The 14500-nt window shown below is 45.5% G+C and overlaps 1 protein-coding gene across 2 annotated transcripts in view; it reads right to left on the reverse strand.

The window, feature by feature from the left end:
- Positions 1 to 1485: 1485 nt before the first annotated feature.
- The window catches only part of DNAJB6 (DnaJ heat shock protein family (Hsp40) member B6), a 59294-nt gene continuing 46279 nt past the window's right edge, over positions 1486 to 14500 (reverse strand). The window contains exons 9-10 of one of the 2 annotated variants that reach the window (XM_064162809.1): positions 11624 to 11830; positions 1486 to 3087 (exon numbers count right to left, since the gene is read on the reverse strand). In XM_064162809.1, the coding sequence (XP_064018879.1) occupies positions 3005 to 3087; positions 11624 to 11830 (290 nt within the window). In that variant the 3' untranslated portion in view covers positions 1486 to 3004. Of the gene's footprint in view, positions 3088 to 11471; positions 11831 to 14500 lie in introns of those variants that run through there. The other variant, XM_064162807.1, reaches the window with a different exon arrangement.

The raw sequence follows: 14500 nt of genomic DNA on the forward strand, positions 1-14500 counted from the left end.
ATTTTCATAGTGGCAGCTTCCAGGTGTCGAGCAGGAACCTTTGTCTGTGGGTATTTTGTTTGTTATTGTGTTCCCTTAAGATAAAATGTTCAGTGTATCATTTTAATCACACTGTTACTTAACTCTGTGTGTTCTCTACCCTAATAATTTACTCTTCTCATGGGATTCCAAGGGGATTGGAAGCATTTTGGGTCTCTGAGCCCAGGAGTCTGCTCTGTGAAAAAAAATCATCTTGCAGCACATATTCTACATCGTGTCAGGTCTGGATTTAAACTGGTTCTGTTTTTGTCCTCAGTTCTTCCACAGAAATGGTGTAGGATGGTCAGGAATCTTTCTCCAACTTTCACAATAGATCTATTCACAGCCACTTAGGCCAGCATCATCTGTTATCAGCTGCGGTGTCTCACACCCACCTACATTTTTCCTGCCCCAACACATACAGCAAGCAACCCTATCATCATGCAGCCTTCCCCATCAGGCAGATGGATAGACTGGGATACAAAGAGACCTCAGATAGGTGCATGCTCATACATACGTGGCAGACGTGGCACCACATGCAGGCTGTCCTGCAAGCAGCATCACCACACACACACACAGTGCTACACCCAGGCTGACAGCCCTGCTCAGTCAAGCACTTACCCTTCAGTTAAAACCCCAAAATAATCAGGCTGAGAAGGAAGGAATTAGGCATAATGACCATGGGCTCACAGTTCTGGGCAAGCTTGGGCAGATTCTAGGTAATTATAGGAAAGACTATACCCATGGGTCCCTCATCTGGGCACTCTTGTTTCCCAGGAGTGTCTCCCTACAGCAGGCACAGGGGATAGGAGCCCAGCTGCAAGCACACCAGCACCTTTTCATAGGGTAAGGATACCCCTGGTGAGAAAAGCTTCCCAGGTAATTTAGAGCCTACCTTCTTTTCTCCTAATTAATGCTCTGTCCTCCTCGTTCAAGCCTAACAGCATGAAGAAGACACTTACTTACCACATCTGTCTGCTGTAACTCTCCGAGACATGTTGCCAATCCAGAGCCACTCCTATGACGTGAAGCTGCTCACAGTGGAGGGACAGTCTTGGGCAGACCAACCCTACACTGTTATCACTTCTCCTTTTTGAAAGCATGTATAATTTCCCCAACTAATAGCTTAAAACTGACAGATGTACCGGGAGAGACTTCTCCCAGAGTCCTAACTGGGATGCAATTCAAAACCAGGAAGAACGTTCCTTGCACAGCAACCGTGCAAGCTCTTTGAGGCATATGCTCCTTACAGTGAAGTCTGCAGCCAAGAAGAACTCTTGTTTTCCATTATCAGCCATTTGACACAGGGACTGCATTGACTTGCTCGTGGATTTAGCAGGAGGAATAACTTGGTGTGCTTGTGAACAAGGACTCTTTCCCTTGCGCTCAGCCTCACCTTTAACTGAACGTAAAGAGGAACAATTGATCCCGGCTGCAGTCTGCAGTACAGTGCAAGAGGACAAAGTGTAAAGGAGAATTTTCTTTATTTTCAGATATTAGTAACACTGCACAAAACAAAAGGTGGTACTTCAGTGACAGAAAACTGCTACTCAGTCTTTTTTCAGATTAACCACAATTCAAGTACCCTAACAGAGCTCATGTATGGCTATATGTTTGCATAGGGTTACATGGGGCAAGGTAAGCACTTGAAGCTAAACCATTCAGATACCAGAGACACCAGAATTTGTTACATCAGCTCATACTAGAATGCAGACTTGATTTTTTTTTCTGGTTAGCTCCTTCTTTACACCATTATGTGCATTCCTACATCTTTTAAATGTCAGGGTGAGTGAGACTCTCTGGAACTGTGAACTTTCAATATTGCCAGGTTTAAGTTTGTTACATCAACAGCACATTGACATGGGGAAGACAAAAGAACCATAACAAACACATAAGCTGCTAACTCCTACCTGGAGGTTAAATAGGGGAGGCAACATACTGACAAGAAGCATGCAGGTAAATGCTTAAGGCAACGGAAGGGCTCTGTAGAAACTAAAAGGTTAAGAGAAGCAATGTGTCATGCACATGAGACAAGTATGGGAAGCAAGGAAGTCATCTTGCCAGAAATTAGATATTCCTTTTAAATTGAAGACGTTTTTTCAAGCTAAAAAACATTACTCCTGCAATGAAACCAATGCAAAATGCTGTCGTAGGTAAAGGTCTAAGTTCTTTGCAGAAACAGTTTGATAAAATCTTCTATGGATGCTGAAAAAAAATGTTTCTTATCTAGAACTTACTCAGCAGAAACAAAGACCAGTTTTAAAGTAGCACTTAGATCATTTGTCTGCAGGTTCTGAAAATAAGGAATGATTTCACTACGTGATTCATTGGGAATCCACTATGCTTAAGGAAATCAGTAGGAGTGCTTACAGGAGACTGTCATTACACTAAGGTTCTTAAAATCAGAGGACATAACTTCATGATACAATTTAAAATGAAGGAACATTTTAATAGCAGGGACAAACCTTTGCTGCCCAGCTTGGGGAAGAACAACAGCCATAAAAGTCACTTATTAAGCTTGCATAAATTACCCTACAAGAGCTCATGGCTCAAGCCCGTTCCCAATGACATGAGTGAATAGGACTCTTCTTTCAACAGCCCTGATTGTTGATGCCAGGGGAGCCCAACAAAGCAGGCATTTGCACAACCCTTTATATCCTACAAAACAAACAAACAGACACTAGACTAGAATCATTTTAGTCCCAGGGAAGGAAGAGGTAAGAAATTCTGCTTTCCAATCTTCAAACACAACAAACTCCTAACCGAGATCAGCCTTGTTTGAACTCCCTAAGCCGACTGGCAAGAAAGCCACTCCGTGAAACTAAACCGGGGTAACATAGTGCAATTTTTAGTACAGTTTTAAACAGGAGTCACTTCCTTGCTAGCAGTGTGAACAGTCAAAAAATATACACAAAAGAGGTGTGCTCAAATGTACCATTAAGTTGTCATTATATATAAAGGTATTGGCACAGCAGAGAAGTCCATTTTAGTAACTCCCTTTGGTTGACTTCTTCTTCTTCTGTTCCTCTCTCTGCTTCTGCTTCCTCCTCTTGCTGCCTTCTTTGTGTCCTGAGGAAACATGGCTTTTAAAACACTGTTCACAGCATTCATGGACTTTTCTCTCTAGCAAAAGCACACATTCTCTGAATGGTTTAAGGAATCTCAAAGAAAAGATCTGGCTTTCTAATACTTTTTTTAAGTGATCATATCCACTACACCCCCAGCTCCACTGCATATCCCTTACATAGGACAGAAAGAAAACACTGTCAATCTTTGAAGTTTGAAAAGCTCTGGAGAACTTTCAATAGACTTCAAAGCCATTCAGGAAAAGCTTCAAAATTAGAGCACATGCAAAACCAGAGTAATTTCTCAACACGGAAGCAATAAATAAGACTTACACAGCAGGAGCCATTTAAGTACTGGCATTTCCTGCTCACAGTAGTCAGTCACCAGGGTATTTGCATTTCCATTTTAAAACTAGGGAATGCCAAGAATCCTGAGTAAATAAGAAGGTGCTCAGTGTTTACCAATAGGCATTTTATATGCAGGTCATCAGCCTGTTCATGCTTAACTATGCACCATAGGTTATACTCTACTGCAGCTCCAATGGTGCATGGAAGCATTAAGTTCAAGCAACAATTATTTCTTACAGGTTCAGTAGGCACAGGCTTTCAGGCATGTGATCATCATCCCAATGGTTTCCTACACACATCCCCTCCCCACCTCCAAAAAAAAAGTGCATGAAAAACAGTTCTTGGCCTTTTCCTCCACATCTGCAGTAAAATTCAACGTGGACAGTGGCACTGAGTGCAGCCTCAGCAAGTTTGCTGACCACACCAAGCCGTGTGGTGCAGCAGACAGGCTGGAGGGAAGGGATGCCAGCCAGAGGGACCTGGACAGGCTGGAGAGGTGGGCACAAGCCAACCTCATGAGGTTCAGCAAGACCAAGTGCAGGGTCCTGCATCTGGGCCGGGGCAATCTCAAGCACAAATCCAGGCTAGGCAGTGATCTATTCTATGATTCTAAAATGCAACTCACTAACAGACTTGCACAGTGGACTCTGCAGAACGAGCACCACATCTACCCGAGTGCACTTGCAAAGCTTACACTCAAAGCTACCAAACACTTCCCCCAAGTAATCACTCTGTGATGCTCTGAGAGATCTCTTAGTTCAGCAGTGCTCTGCCGCTGGGAATCAGCATAGTTCAGTGAAGGGGGCCAACATGGAGCAGAGGAGCCCCTGCAAACCAGCTGGGAGGTGGAGGAACAGCTCAGAAAGGGAGCAGCTCTGCCTGTTTGGAAATCTCTTTTTTGTCCTCTTTCTTTCTGCAAGCGGGCAGAGATAACCCTGACAAAACTATGCTGCCATCACGCCTGGTTCTCCATCAATTTAGCACCAATAGCAAAATTAACATGGGAAAAGGAAGTGGTGAGAGGTCAGAGCAGTACCAAGCCTTGCTGTGAGTGGTTTGCTCCTAATCAGAGCTCCTCCCAGGGCCAATTAAGGTTATGCCGACAGCAGAAGTGCAGTTCTTCAGCTGAAATTTAAGACTTGGGTGGAAGCACAACATTGTCTTTGGGCTAAAATCACTTGAGACTTTATCTCAAAGGCTTGTGCACTAGAGGAAACACACTCCCTTGTAACAAAGGGGAACTGTTCCTAGGATATCATTCTAGCTCCTACGCTGTATCAACAGCATGACTTCATCTTTTGCAATCATCTGAGTCAAGCAGCAGGATATTTATTTAGAAATTCTGCCATGAGTGATTAGCTTGCACTAACTTAGAGTGGAAACCAGTTTCATTGTTTAAGGGAGAGAAGAACTGGCAGTGCTTTGCAGAACTGCAGATGACACTGGTTTCCTCACACAGTGTCACCCTCCTGAGCTACAACCCAGTCCTAAGGGACACTGCATGAACATCTCCTAACTAAGAACTTAATTGTCAGCCCTTCGGTCACCTGTGCATCATCAACAATAGGATCCCTTGGCTTTTAGTTTACTGCTGTAAGGCAGACATCTCAGAAAGGCTCAAGCATCCCCTTGCTTTCCCACAGAGGCCAGTGGAGACAGAAAAGACATGCTGACTCTTGAGAATCAGTCATCTGAGGGGTGTTATTCAAAGGATTCTTCCCTTTACTGGAGGGAAAAACAGCATCATATCAGCTGATCAGTTAATTCATGCAATAACTATGAAACATTAACACAGATATTTGGGAAAGGACCATTAAACCCTAACAGGTTATTAGCTTCATCACTTTCTCATTTTTCATTCCCAAAACAGCGTCAGTATTTCTATTAGGCACATCCAGGCATGATTGCATTTGAGTCTGTTACTTTATATCATAATACTTTGTTGTTGTTGGGGTGGGATTTTTTTTGCAACACTCTACTTTCTTCAAGCATTTGAGATTTTGAAAGCAGTTCTAGCAACTCTTCCTTGAAAATGCTGTATAAGACAATGTAAATTATGACTTGGCCACAGAATTTTTTCATTGTCTTAGAAACGAAACTGTTTAAATGTTAAAACAAACAAAAAAATGTGGTATGAAGATATTTAGGCATTTGACATCACAGTCTCCTACCAGCCTCTGGAAAGATAAGGGTGAAAAGTGGAAATCTTTCAAGTGTTATCACTGACACACACTGAAACAGATTGGCCAGAGCAGGAGATAAGGCTCGAACACTGCGTATCTCTCAAGAGAAAACTGCCAGGTCTTTTCTGTTCTGAGCCTGCTGTGATAAATCATTTCACTCTCAACCATATCCTTTCCTACCCCCACTGAAGAAGAAAGGATGGGTCAAACTTTGCCAGTCTGCTAGCTTCAGTGATGCTATTGCTGGGTGATAACAGCCAGAAACCTGACCCAAACAAGTGAAGCATCTCCTAGTGAAAATAAAAACAGCTGGCTAAAGATTGAACCCTTCGGTGCTTATTTTGCTCCATTACTTCAACCAGCACTAACTGAAAGCAGGTTTAGCTGCCTGGGTTATATCCCAGCCCCAAAGTCATGACAGAACAAAATCTGAATTAGCAAGCAGCAGTCCCATTGCTGTTTGATTAATCTGCAGTGACCTGGTGTCCCGGTGGGCTGCCAAGCATCACAAAGTCTCCCCTCATCCCTATGAGGAGAGGTTGAGGAAGCTGGGGGTGTGCAGCCTGGAGAACAAGAGGCGGCTCAGGGGTGATCTCATTGCTGTCCACAACTACCTGAAGGGAGGCTGTAGCCAGGTGAGGGTCAGTCTCATCTCCCAGGCAACCAGCAACAGAACAAGGGGACACAGTCTCAAGTTGCTGGATGTTAGGAGGAAGTTGTTGGCAGAGAGAGTGATTGGCATTGGAATGGGCTGCCCAGGGAGGTGGTGCATTTGCCATCCCTGGAGGTGTTCAAACAAAGCCTGGCTGGGGCTCTTCGTGCCATGGTCTAGTTGACTGGATAGGGCTGGGTGATAGGTTGGACTGGATGACCTTGGAAGTCTTGTATGATTCTGTGAAAGCAGTCGTGGAGACCTCCCATACTCAGGGCCTGTCTGCACTGGCTTCAGCCCAGCAGTTCTGGTCTCTGAGAAGGGCTTTTCAAATTTCCACCATTAGAAGTAATTGTTAGCCATCTAAAATCTCGGAATGCATCACATTAAGATAGAGAGGGAAGGGTGGATGGAAACAGGTTTCTGACAGAAAAGAAAGTGACTCAAATGCAGACAGGTACCAGCCTAACTGTACATTCTTGCTTTCACCAGCTGCCAGGTGCAGAGATAGATGAAGCAAGAATCCCCACCATTTGGAATTACACATATTTTACAACCTGGGTAATGCTGGTCTAAACCAAACAGCATCCACTGACCTACTTTTCCCATTTCATCCATTCTTCTACTTCCAGAACAACCATAAAGTGCACAGAGGCTATTCCAGCTTTCGGAAAGCTCAAGGTTGAAACCAACTTCCAACAATGCTTAGTAGCAATCCTCTCAAGGATCAAAAGAAACCAAGAAGCCTCTCTGCTTCATCCCAGGTTGTCTTTTCTTCTGGCTTTCTACCTCTTTGCCATCTGCACCACCCTAAGCCACAAGTTTGTACAGTCACTGGCTATGAACAGTCTAGGGTGACAAGTGTAAGAGAGGTGTGCATGTCAAGGGGCTGATCCAAAGGGACGAGTGTCCCGTGGAAAACACTTCTACCCAACCCATTTGTGGTAGCCTACTTCTTCCTGCCCTGTTCTACCAAGGTGCAGAAAGCAGTCACAGGTCTGCTCCACCTTCCTTCTGCCTGCACAAAGGAGCGTAGGAGTCAGCAGAAGGAAGCAAGCTCTTCAGTCACGACCGATGATTAACACACAGCGTCGCTGCTTTGCTGCTTCTTGACACACATCAGTCAGTAGTAAAAGCCACAGCCTCATTTAACAGATCTCCAGCAAGTGATGGCTCTGGTGGAGCCTCCTTCCACTTTCAGGCTCTGGAGCCCTGGGGTTGGGAGTGGGAGGGATCCCTGCATTCTGCTCAAGTCCCAGACAAAAAGGTTTTCAAGATTACTAACTTTTTGGTGCCATTACTACCTCTTTGTAGCCATTCTTTTGCCCTCCTTCGAACCATGAAAGCAGCCATGGCTCCAGCATACACAGACAGCTTTAACAGGGCAGTGGAGCACTGTGAACTGAGTTTTGTAGTGGACTTCTTCATTTTCTGCTCTTAGAAATCTGTAGTCAAAACAATAAAGTTGTATTTCAAAAGGAGCTCACTTCTGAGTTTCAGCCACTATCTGTTATTTCAGACTGACCACATTTGCACACACCAATTATGAGGATTTGCCCCAGATCACAGCTTCATTACATGTGTGACTCAAGTCACAATTTACAGCTTTACACTACACTTTCACATTGCCTTCTTCCAGCCTCAGCCACTGCCCAACACACACTACAATCTGACCTATTAATTCTCTCACTGCATCCTCAGCTCTCATCCACAGCTCCTGCCCATGCCACGGAGCAGTGAGGAGACAGAACTCGCCTTTACATGAAGACCTGAGGTGACAAACATCCCACCCTGTCTAGGTATGCTGCTCCACTGTCTAATTACCCACACTGTTAAGGGGTGAGTTCTCCAGTTTCACTGGCCAACCCACTGATGTAATCCCAACTTTGATGTTTGAGGGGACTGGGAAGCTTTAACGACTCAGTCCTTCCTTCATGCTTGCTCACCATACTAATGGCAGTACCAACTCTGCTAGAACTGCTACAAGAGCATACCAAGCCAGATACAACCTGCTTGCCTGCCATTAATTAAGGCAATACTTCTACTGAACAGACTCCAAGGTTTTACTGCTGCATAGCAAGCAAAAGCTTGCAAGGCTGTGCAGCCCTAGTAGCCCTTCCATGTGCCACTTTCTATGGGAAGCAAATGGCTGATGGGATGTTCTTGTACTAGCAGCCAAAGATCCATGCATGAAGACAGCTCTGGCTAAGACAGGGAACAATGAGCCAGTTCCAAATCTACCAGCTACTCTTCTCACCCTCGGCCTGCAGAAGAGTGTGGTTCTTTCCCTGTCCCACTTGCACACAGCTATGTCCAGGGGATGTGGAGCTAAGGGAGTGTGAACTCCCTCCCATCTCCACACCTCCAGCATTCCTCATGTACTAGATACCCACAGAAAACAGTGGCTTTGCTTTCTGTTCTCTTTCCATCACATGCCCAGATACAAGTATGAGAGGGAACTATCAAGCAATCAGTTTATGCTGTATCAGTTATAAAGTTATCAGTTCATGGATAACCAAGCATTCTGATGTTAGTGGTTAGTAAAGTGTAATTCAGGAAGCTGTGTGTTGGGAAAAAGGAGACTGCACTAAAAGGCAAATAAACTAAAAACAGTTCAGCTGTCCACAGAGCAATCTGTGGCAGAGAAGGATCAAGATTAGTTAAGCTACTCCTTTTTAAAGTGGTTTCCTCTTCAGGGGTGCCAGTGGATGAAGAAGGAGCAAGAATGAATTATTAATGTTTTCAGTTGTGAGTTAATAGAAGGTATTTCATTCCAAAGGAAGAGCAAACCTTGCAATATTACCTTTCAAATAAGGCTCTTTTGTATCATGTATCTTCAGTAGTTTAACCATTAAACATTTCAACCATTCTTCCTACAGAAATGTCAACATTCTCAAACTCAGTAGTTTTTCCAGGGATAGTTACCACTATTTCTGCTGCTAATGGCTGCAAGCCCCTGGCCTCTGCTGGCATTAATGCCACTTTGGATATCCCCAGTCAGTCATACACCAGATGATTGTGGAGCACAGAACTGACAGTATCTGAATCCTATTTTAAAAGCATGTGCTTGGAGCTAGAGAACTCTTTGAGATGTGCAGTGACTTCAGAGCATAAGAGGTGGAGTTCATTCTAAAAGGCTATTATGAAACCAGGAACGGGATAAAATCCAGAGCAATTTCTACTAAAATAGTGTCAGTGCTGAATGGAGAATCACATTAAATTCTAATTTCTTAAATACCCACTGTAATGCCTGAAAATCCTGACTAAGGAGAGGACTCATCTCGCTTCTGGGTATTGGTTGCCCACCTAAACAAGTTGGCCAGCCTTCCTCCTGGGCTCTAGAGAATACAAGATTCTAGAGAATGGAAAAGACAGAACCTATCCCTATTTCCTTCAACTTGCTACAAATCAACACTGAACCATTCCCATTCTGAAAGCTGGGAAAGCCATTCCACTGCAGATGAATCATTAACAGCTGAGGATTTGCCTGAGGTGCTCTCACTGGGACAATATCTGGAACTGCCATGCAGTCTCACTGCTGAGGCCACACACCAGCGATGGCAAAACCACCTGATTCAAGGTGGAAGGGTGCCCAGTTTGAGGCCATTGGACTTAACTGCTTTCCACTGAATCACAGGCTTTAGACCAAGGCAGAAGAGATGCTGCTCTTCCCCAGCGCTGGCTCGTGTCAGCGTGTTGCAGTGATCAATGAGAAGCCAAGCAGGAGCAAGTCAGTGGTCTATGTATTTACAGAGCTGCGCTGGGTGAAGTCTGCGGCAGAGGTGAACACCCACGAAGGAGAGCAGCATTACTGGCCAGGGCTCGTGCACAAACTTCCCAGGGAGGGATTGAGACACTCACGTTAAGTTTTTATGACTGACTCGACCAGTCCTTCAGCAGCCCTGTCCATCAGAGGAACAGCAGGCAAAACATTTAAAGCAACAGTAAAATCTCAAGTCTTAACTGCAATCAGGCTCTCACCCCGAATACTTTTATGGCAACTCACAGTCTATTGGTAGCAGAGACAATTTTCTGCTTGCACAGATACTTCTGGAAATTCATTCTAATTGCAAGCTTGTGCATCTTGGAGCACAAACAGATTCACAGCAAAAAGTCCTAAACAATCTTTGGAAGTTGCTCCTATAATGACAAGCTGCAGGTCAAACCCAGATGCTCTTTGGAAATCACTACAAAGTAGTGTTATGATTGCAGAGAACCTCAAGCCTCCCAGTGCAGAGCCAAGGTTTTGTCCAGCCAGCAGCAGACACAGGAGACAAAAACCTGTAAGCCTTGCATGGGAGATTCCAGGACATCAGCCCGGAGGTTACATTCAGGCTTCTGCAGAGAAGTGTTAACTTTTTTTCTTCCTTTCCCCCTATCCCCTGCTTTTCAAGTGAAAGATTCAACTTAGCCATCCCTAAAGAAATAAAGCCCCTAGCAACTGACCAGGAAGACATTTATCTGAGTGTTTCTGTTTCTTCAAGCTGTCAGCCCATGTCACAGCCTTAGGTCTTCCACACAGAAGACAGTGTTAGACTTAAAGGCTCCTAAATGCAGCTGGCCTTGGTACAGCACAGGGACTATGTGAGCACACTTTGGAGTACACTGGGTATTTTTCATGGGCTGTGTTTACCCTGAGGAGCCTCACATGCTGCTGCTGCTTCCCAGCACTTCACCTAATTCAGCACTACCTAGAAGGGCCCTTGGTTTGGACATCCAACTAGAAAGGCATCTTCATGTTCAGAAAAACCTGTCCTGGCAGTCCTGGATGAGCTTTGACCGCAGGCTCAAATTAAAACAAGTAGTTAGGAGGCCTTTGTTGTCCAGGATAGCCTCTGGACTACACTGCTGAAACATTACAGACAGGAAATATATCAAAGGACTAATTAATTCCAAAAATAACTGGGATGATCACCACACTTCCATGTTCACCTGAACCACACTCAGCCTTCCATTAGGATTGAAGTGCCTCAAATTGCAGTTTCTAGAAATAATATCAAGTTGCTGAACTTCTCCTTCAACAAGGAAGCCAAGCACAATGTGAGAAGACCAAGTGCACAGTACTGTGATTAGTTCACCTCTAAAAGGCCTTCACTTTTAAGAGCCTTGCCGCTTCAGCAGCACAACAGCATCTGCCCTGGATCCTTGACTATCCCAGGACATTTGTGAATCTAGACTAGGTTGAAGCACAGAGCTAATGCAGGGTGAATGCACACAAGCTGCTATTTATTATCTACTGGGATGCTAACACTAAGTCAACACACAGCAGCAACCTCTTGCTTGGCTTTTCAGTTTGGGCTTTTGCCTAGCTGGTGGATCCTTCTCTGCACATTTCTCATCAACATGCTTGTGCACACCTGATAAATAAAAAGGGGTCTCCAAGCTGCTTGTAACCCGGCTTCTATCTTGTTCTTCCACCTCATCGCTATTATAATGATAGGCATATTTGGGGGAACTGGCAGGCTTGTGGGACTTCAGCAGGCGTGGGTTGGTCGGCTGGAAAGGCAGGGCATGTTGTCCTCTCCGTCTGCACTCCTCAGCAAAGGCTTCTTCATCTGCCTCACCTGAAAAAGCAAAGAATGCAAGAAGAGTGAGCTGCACCCAAAATGCTTAAGTGTAGCCTGAAGAAAACTTAAAACTGGGCTGGAAATTGAATGTCACAAAACACTCGGCTTGCCTTGGCTCACAGATGGTCTCGTCTACCTGCTGAATGGGTAGTGTCTGGAGCAGAAAGCTCCATCAATGCCCTCTCACCACACTCAAGCCACTCAAAGAGCCAGCTAGATATGACAACTCTGGGGCCACTGCTTCCTTTTTCCCCAAAAGGAAAAGGTGAGCAAGCCAAGCACATGGCTCTGGACAATATCTCTGTCCTGTGCAGACTATGTTGTCTCATTTCACCCCACCTGCACGGTCTGCTTAGGAAGGGTTGGCCCTGCTCAAGGAAAGGCTGTAGCAAAAGTAGGCAGAAATACCCAAGCTGGCTACAGGGATGGTAGGAGAAAAACAAAGCCAGTGTGGGTTCAGAGAGGCTGGATGTTGAACATCCATAGCTGGAAGGGTGGTAGAGGAGCATGAAGGATCACATGAAGATGGGAAACTGGGTTGAAGATGTAAGAAGTGAACACAGTCCAGGTGAGCAAGGCAGGCACACACAGCAAGGGCGAATGAACACAATGGAAATAACCCCCCAAGGTTTGCAGAAGTATGGAAGATGAGGCTCTCCAGCCACACTCATGCTGTTTGGCAGAGGACACTTCTGCTCTGCTGCAGAAACCAACAGTCCCACCAACGATGCAAAGCAGAGAAACTGCCTACCGTAACCGAAGGCATGAAAGAAAGGCAGCAAAACCACACATCCAAAAGCAAACAGTAAGGTAACAAACACAAAAGCCAACCAAAGACATTCAACAGGGAAAAGAAAACTTAACAAAAGGGGCGAGAAGAAAGGTGTGTGCCACATTTCTCTCTCAGAGGCTTTTTAAAGTCTCATTACTTCAATTACTGAAGCACTTCTAATAGAGCTGACGAAATACGGCGTCATTTTATTTGCATCAAAAGTGGTGTGTCACACTCTGGAAGGTTCTCCTGGGATGTGGCTGGCATCAGCTGCTTCGGGAGGGGTGTGTGCTCTCAGCTAATGCGTGTGCTCTTAGTTCATGGCTGGAAAATGCTTTGAAGATGGAGAAAGCACCACGCATGCAGCCAGGCCCAAGAGCGGCAATGCCCGCTCGGCGGCGCGCACCGAACCACCGCCGCTTTCCAAACGGAACAGGTCGCGTTGGCTTTACCTTGTAATCCTACATGGGGAGACGCTTCTGAGGGCATGAGGAAAAGGAGGCAAGGTGTGTTTAAAAAGTCATTTCATAGGGTAATGAGGCACCCAGGGCCTCACCGGGGAAGAGGATGCCAAGATGCGCCTTGCATCGTCCCGCCGTGTATTTGAGCACTTGATGTGCACGGATGTTATGCAGAGGACCCTTTGTCCCAGGTGATGAAATGCCCGTGCCCCTCCCCCACCCAACACTCCTGCTTCATCACCCTGGAGTCTCCTGCGCGTCTGAAGGCACAAGCAAGCAAGACAAAAGCACAAGTGATGGTAACACCAAGGCCTTCTGCACTGCCTGTGTCACACCATCGAACTCATGTGCGCGATTCTCCTTGAAGCAGCAGAGGGCTGGCAGGATGACTTCTTCCCCTCACAGGGAGCACAGTACTTCAGCTACGAGAGGTGAGGGGGAAGGTAAAGCTCAGGTGCAGAGTTGCCAGCATTCCCCACAAGATGCCATGAGATTTTACATGGCACAGGAAGTGCACTGCAGCGTGCATCAGTCTGACAATGCCAGATCTCTGAAGATGAAGTCTATTAAATGCCAGGAGATCAAAAAACCCAGAGCACAGCAGACTTACGCACACCAGACATATGCACACCAGCTGCACATACAGAACCCAGGCAAGAGAGTTCACCTCCTAACAAATTACAGGGCACCAGCAGTAGGAGTTCCCTCTCCTCCCAGAGGAACACAGGCTGCTGAACAACCCAAACAAATAACTCCTAACTATGCTAGGGATTGATCTCAACATCTTTGGTCCAATTCAGCTGGTGTGGAAGGCATGGTTAAACACTGGGAGAATCCTGCTCCTCCCTGGTGACATGCCCACAGCATCACTGTGTGCTAGCCCTCTTGCACCTCCAGAAAAAATCTGTGCTTGTCTCTTAGTTGTCCAAGCCTACTCCTACCTGTCCCTTGCCCCACAGCCCTCAGGGAGGGCTGCTCCCCATCACTATACAACACATTTTGCAGTGAAATCATAGAATCATAGAACATCTGGGGCTAGAAGGAACCTTTACAGGTCATCTAGTCCAACTCCCTCAGCAATCAGTAGGGACATCTTTAATTAGATCAAGTTGCTCAGAGCTCTGTCCAACATGGCCTTGGGTATTTCCATAGATGGAACATCTACAACCTTTCTTGGCAGCCTGTGCCAGTGTTTCAGCCTCCTCATGGTAAGCAATTTCTTCCTCATATATAGTCTGAATCTCCCTCTTTTAGTTTAAAACTGTTATCTCTTGTTCTGTTACAAAAGGCCTTGCTGAAAGTCCCACTTTTCTTACAAGCCCCCTTCAAGTACCGACAGGATTAAATCCATTTCACTCACCCAGAGTCTGTCAGTTTCCCTTCCCATCTTCCCCTGAAGTAAGGACAAGTTTTAGGTCAACAAATAGAGTCCCA

Source organism: Pogoniulus pusillus, chromosome 23, assembly GCF_015220805.1.
Source record: "Pogoniulus pusillus isolate bPogPus1 chromosome 23, bPogPus1.pri, whole genome shotgun sequence".
Taxonomy (NCBI): Eukaryota; Metazoa; Chordata; class Aves; order Piciformes; family Lybiidae; genus Pogoniulus; species Pogoniulus pusillus.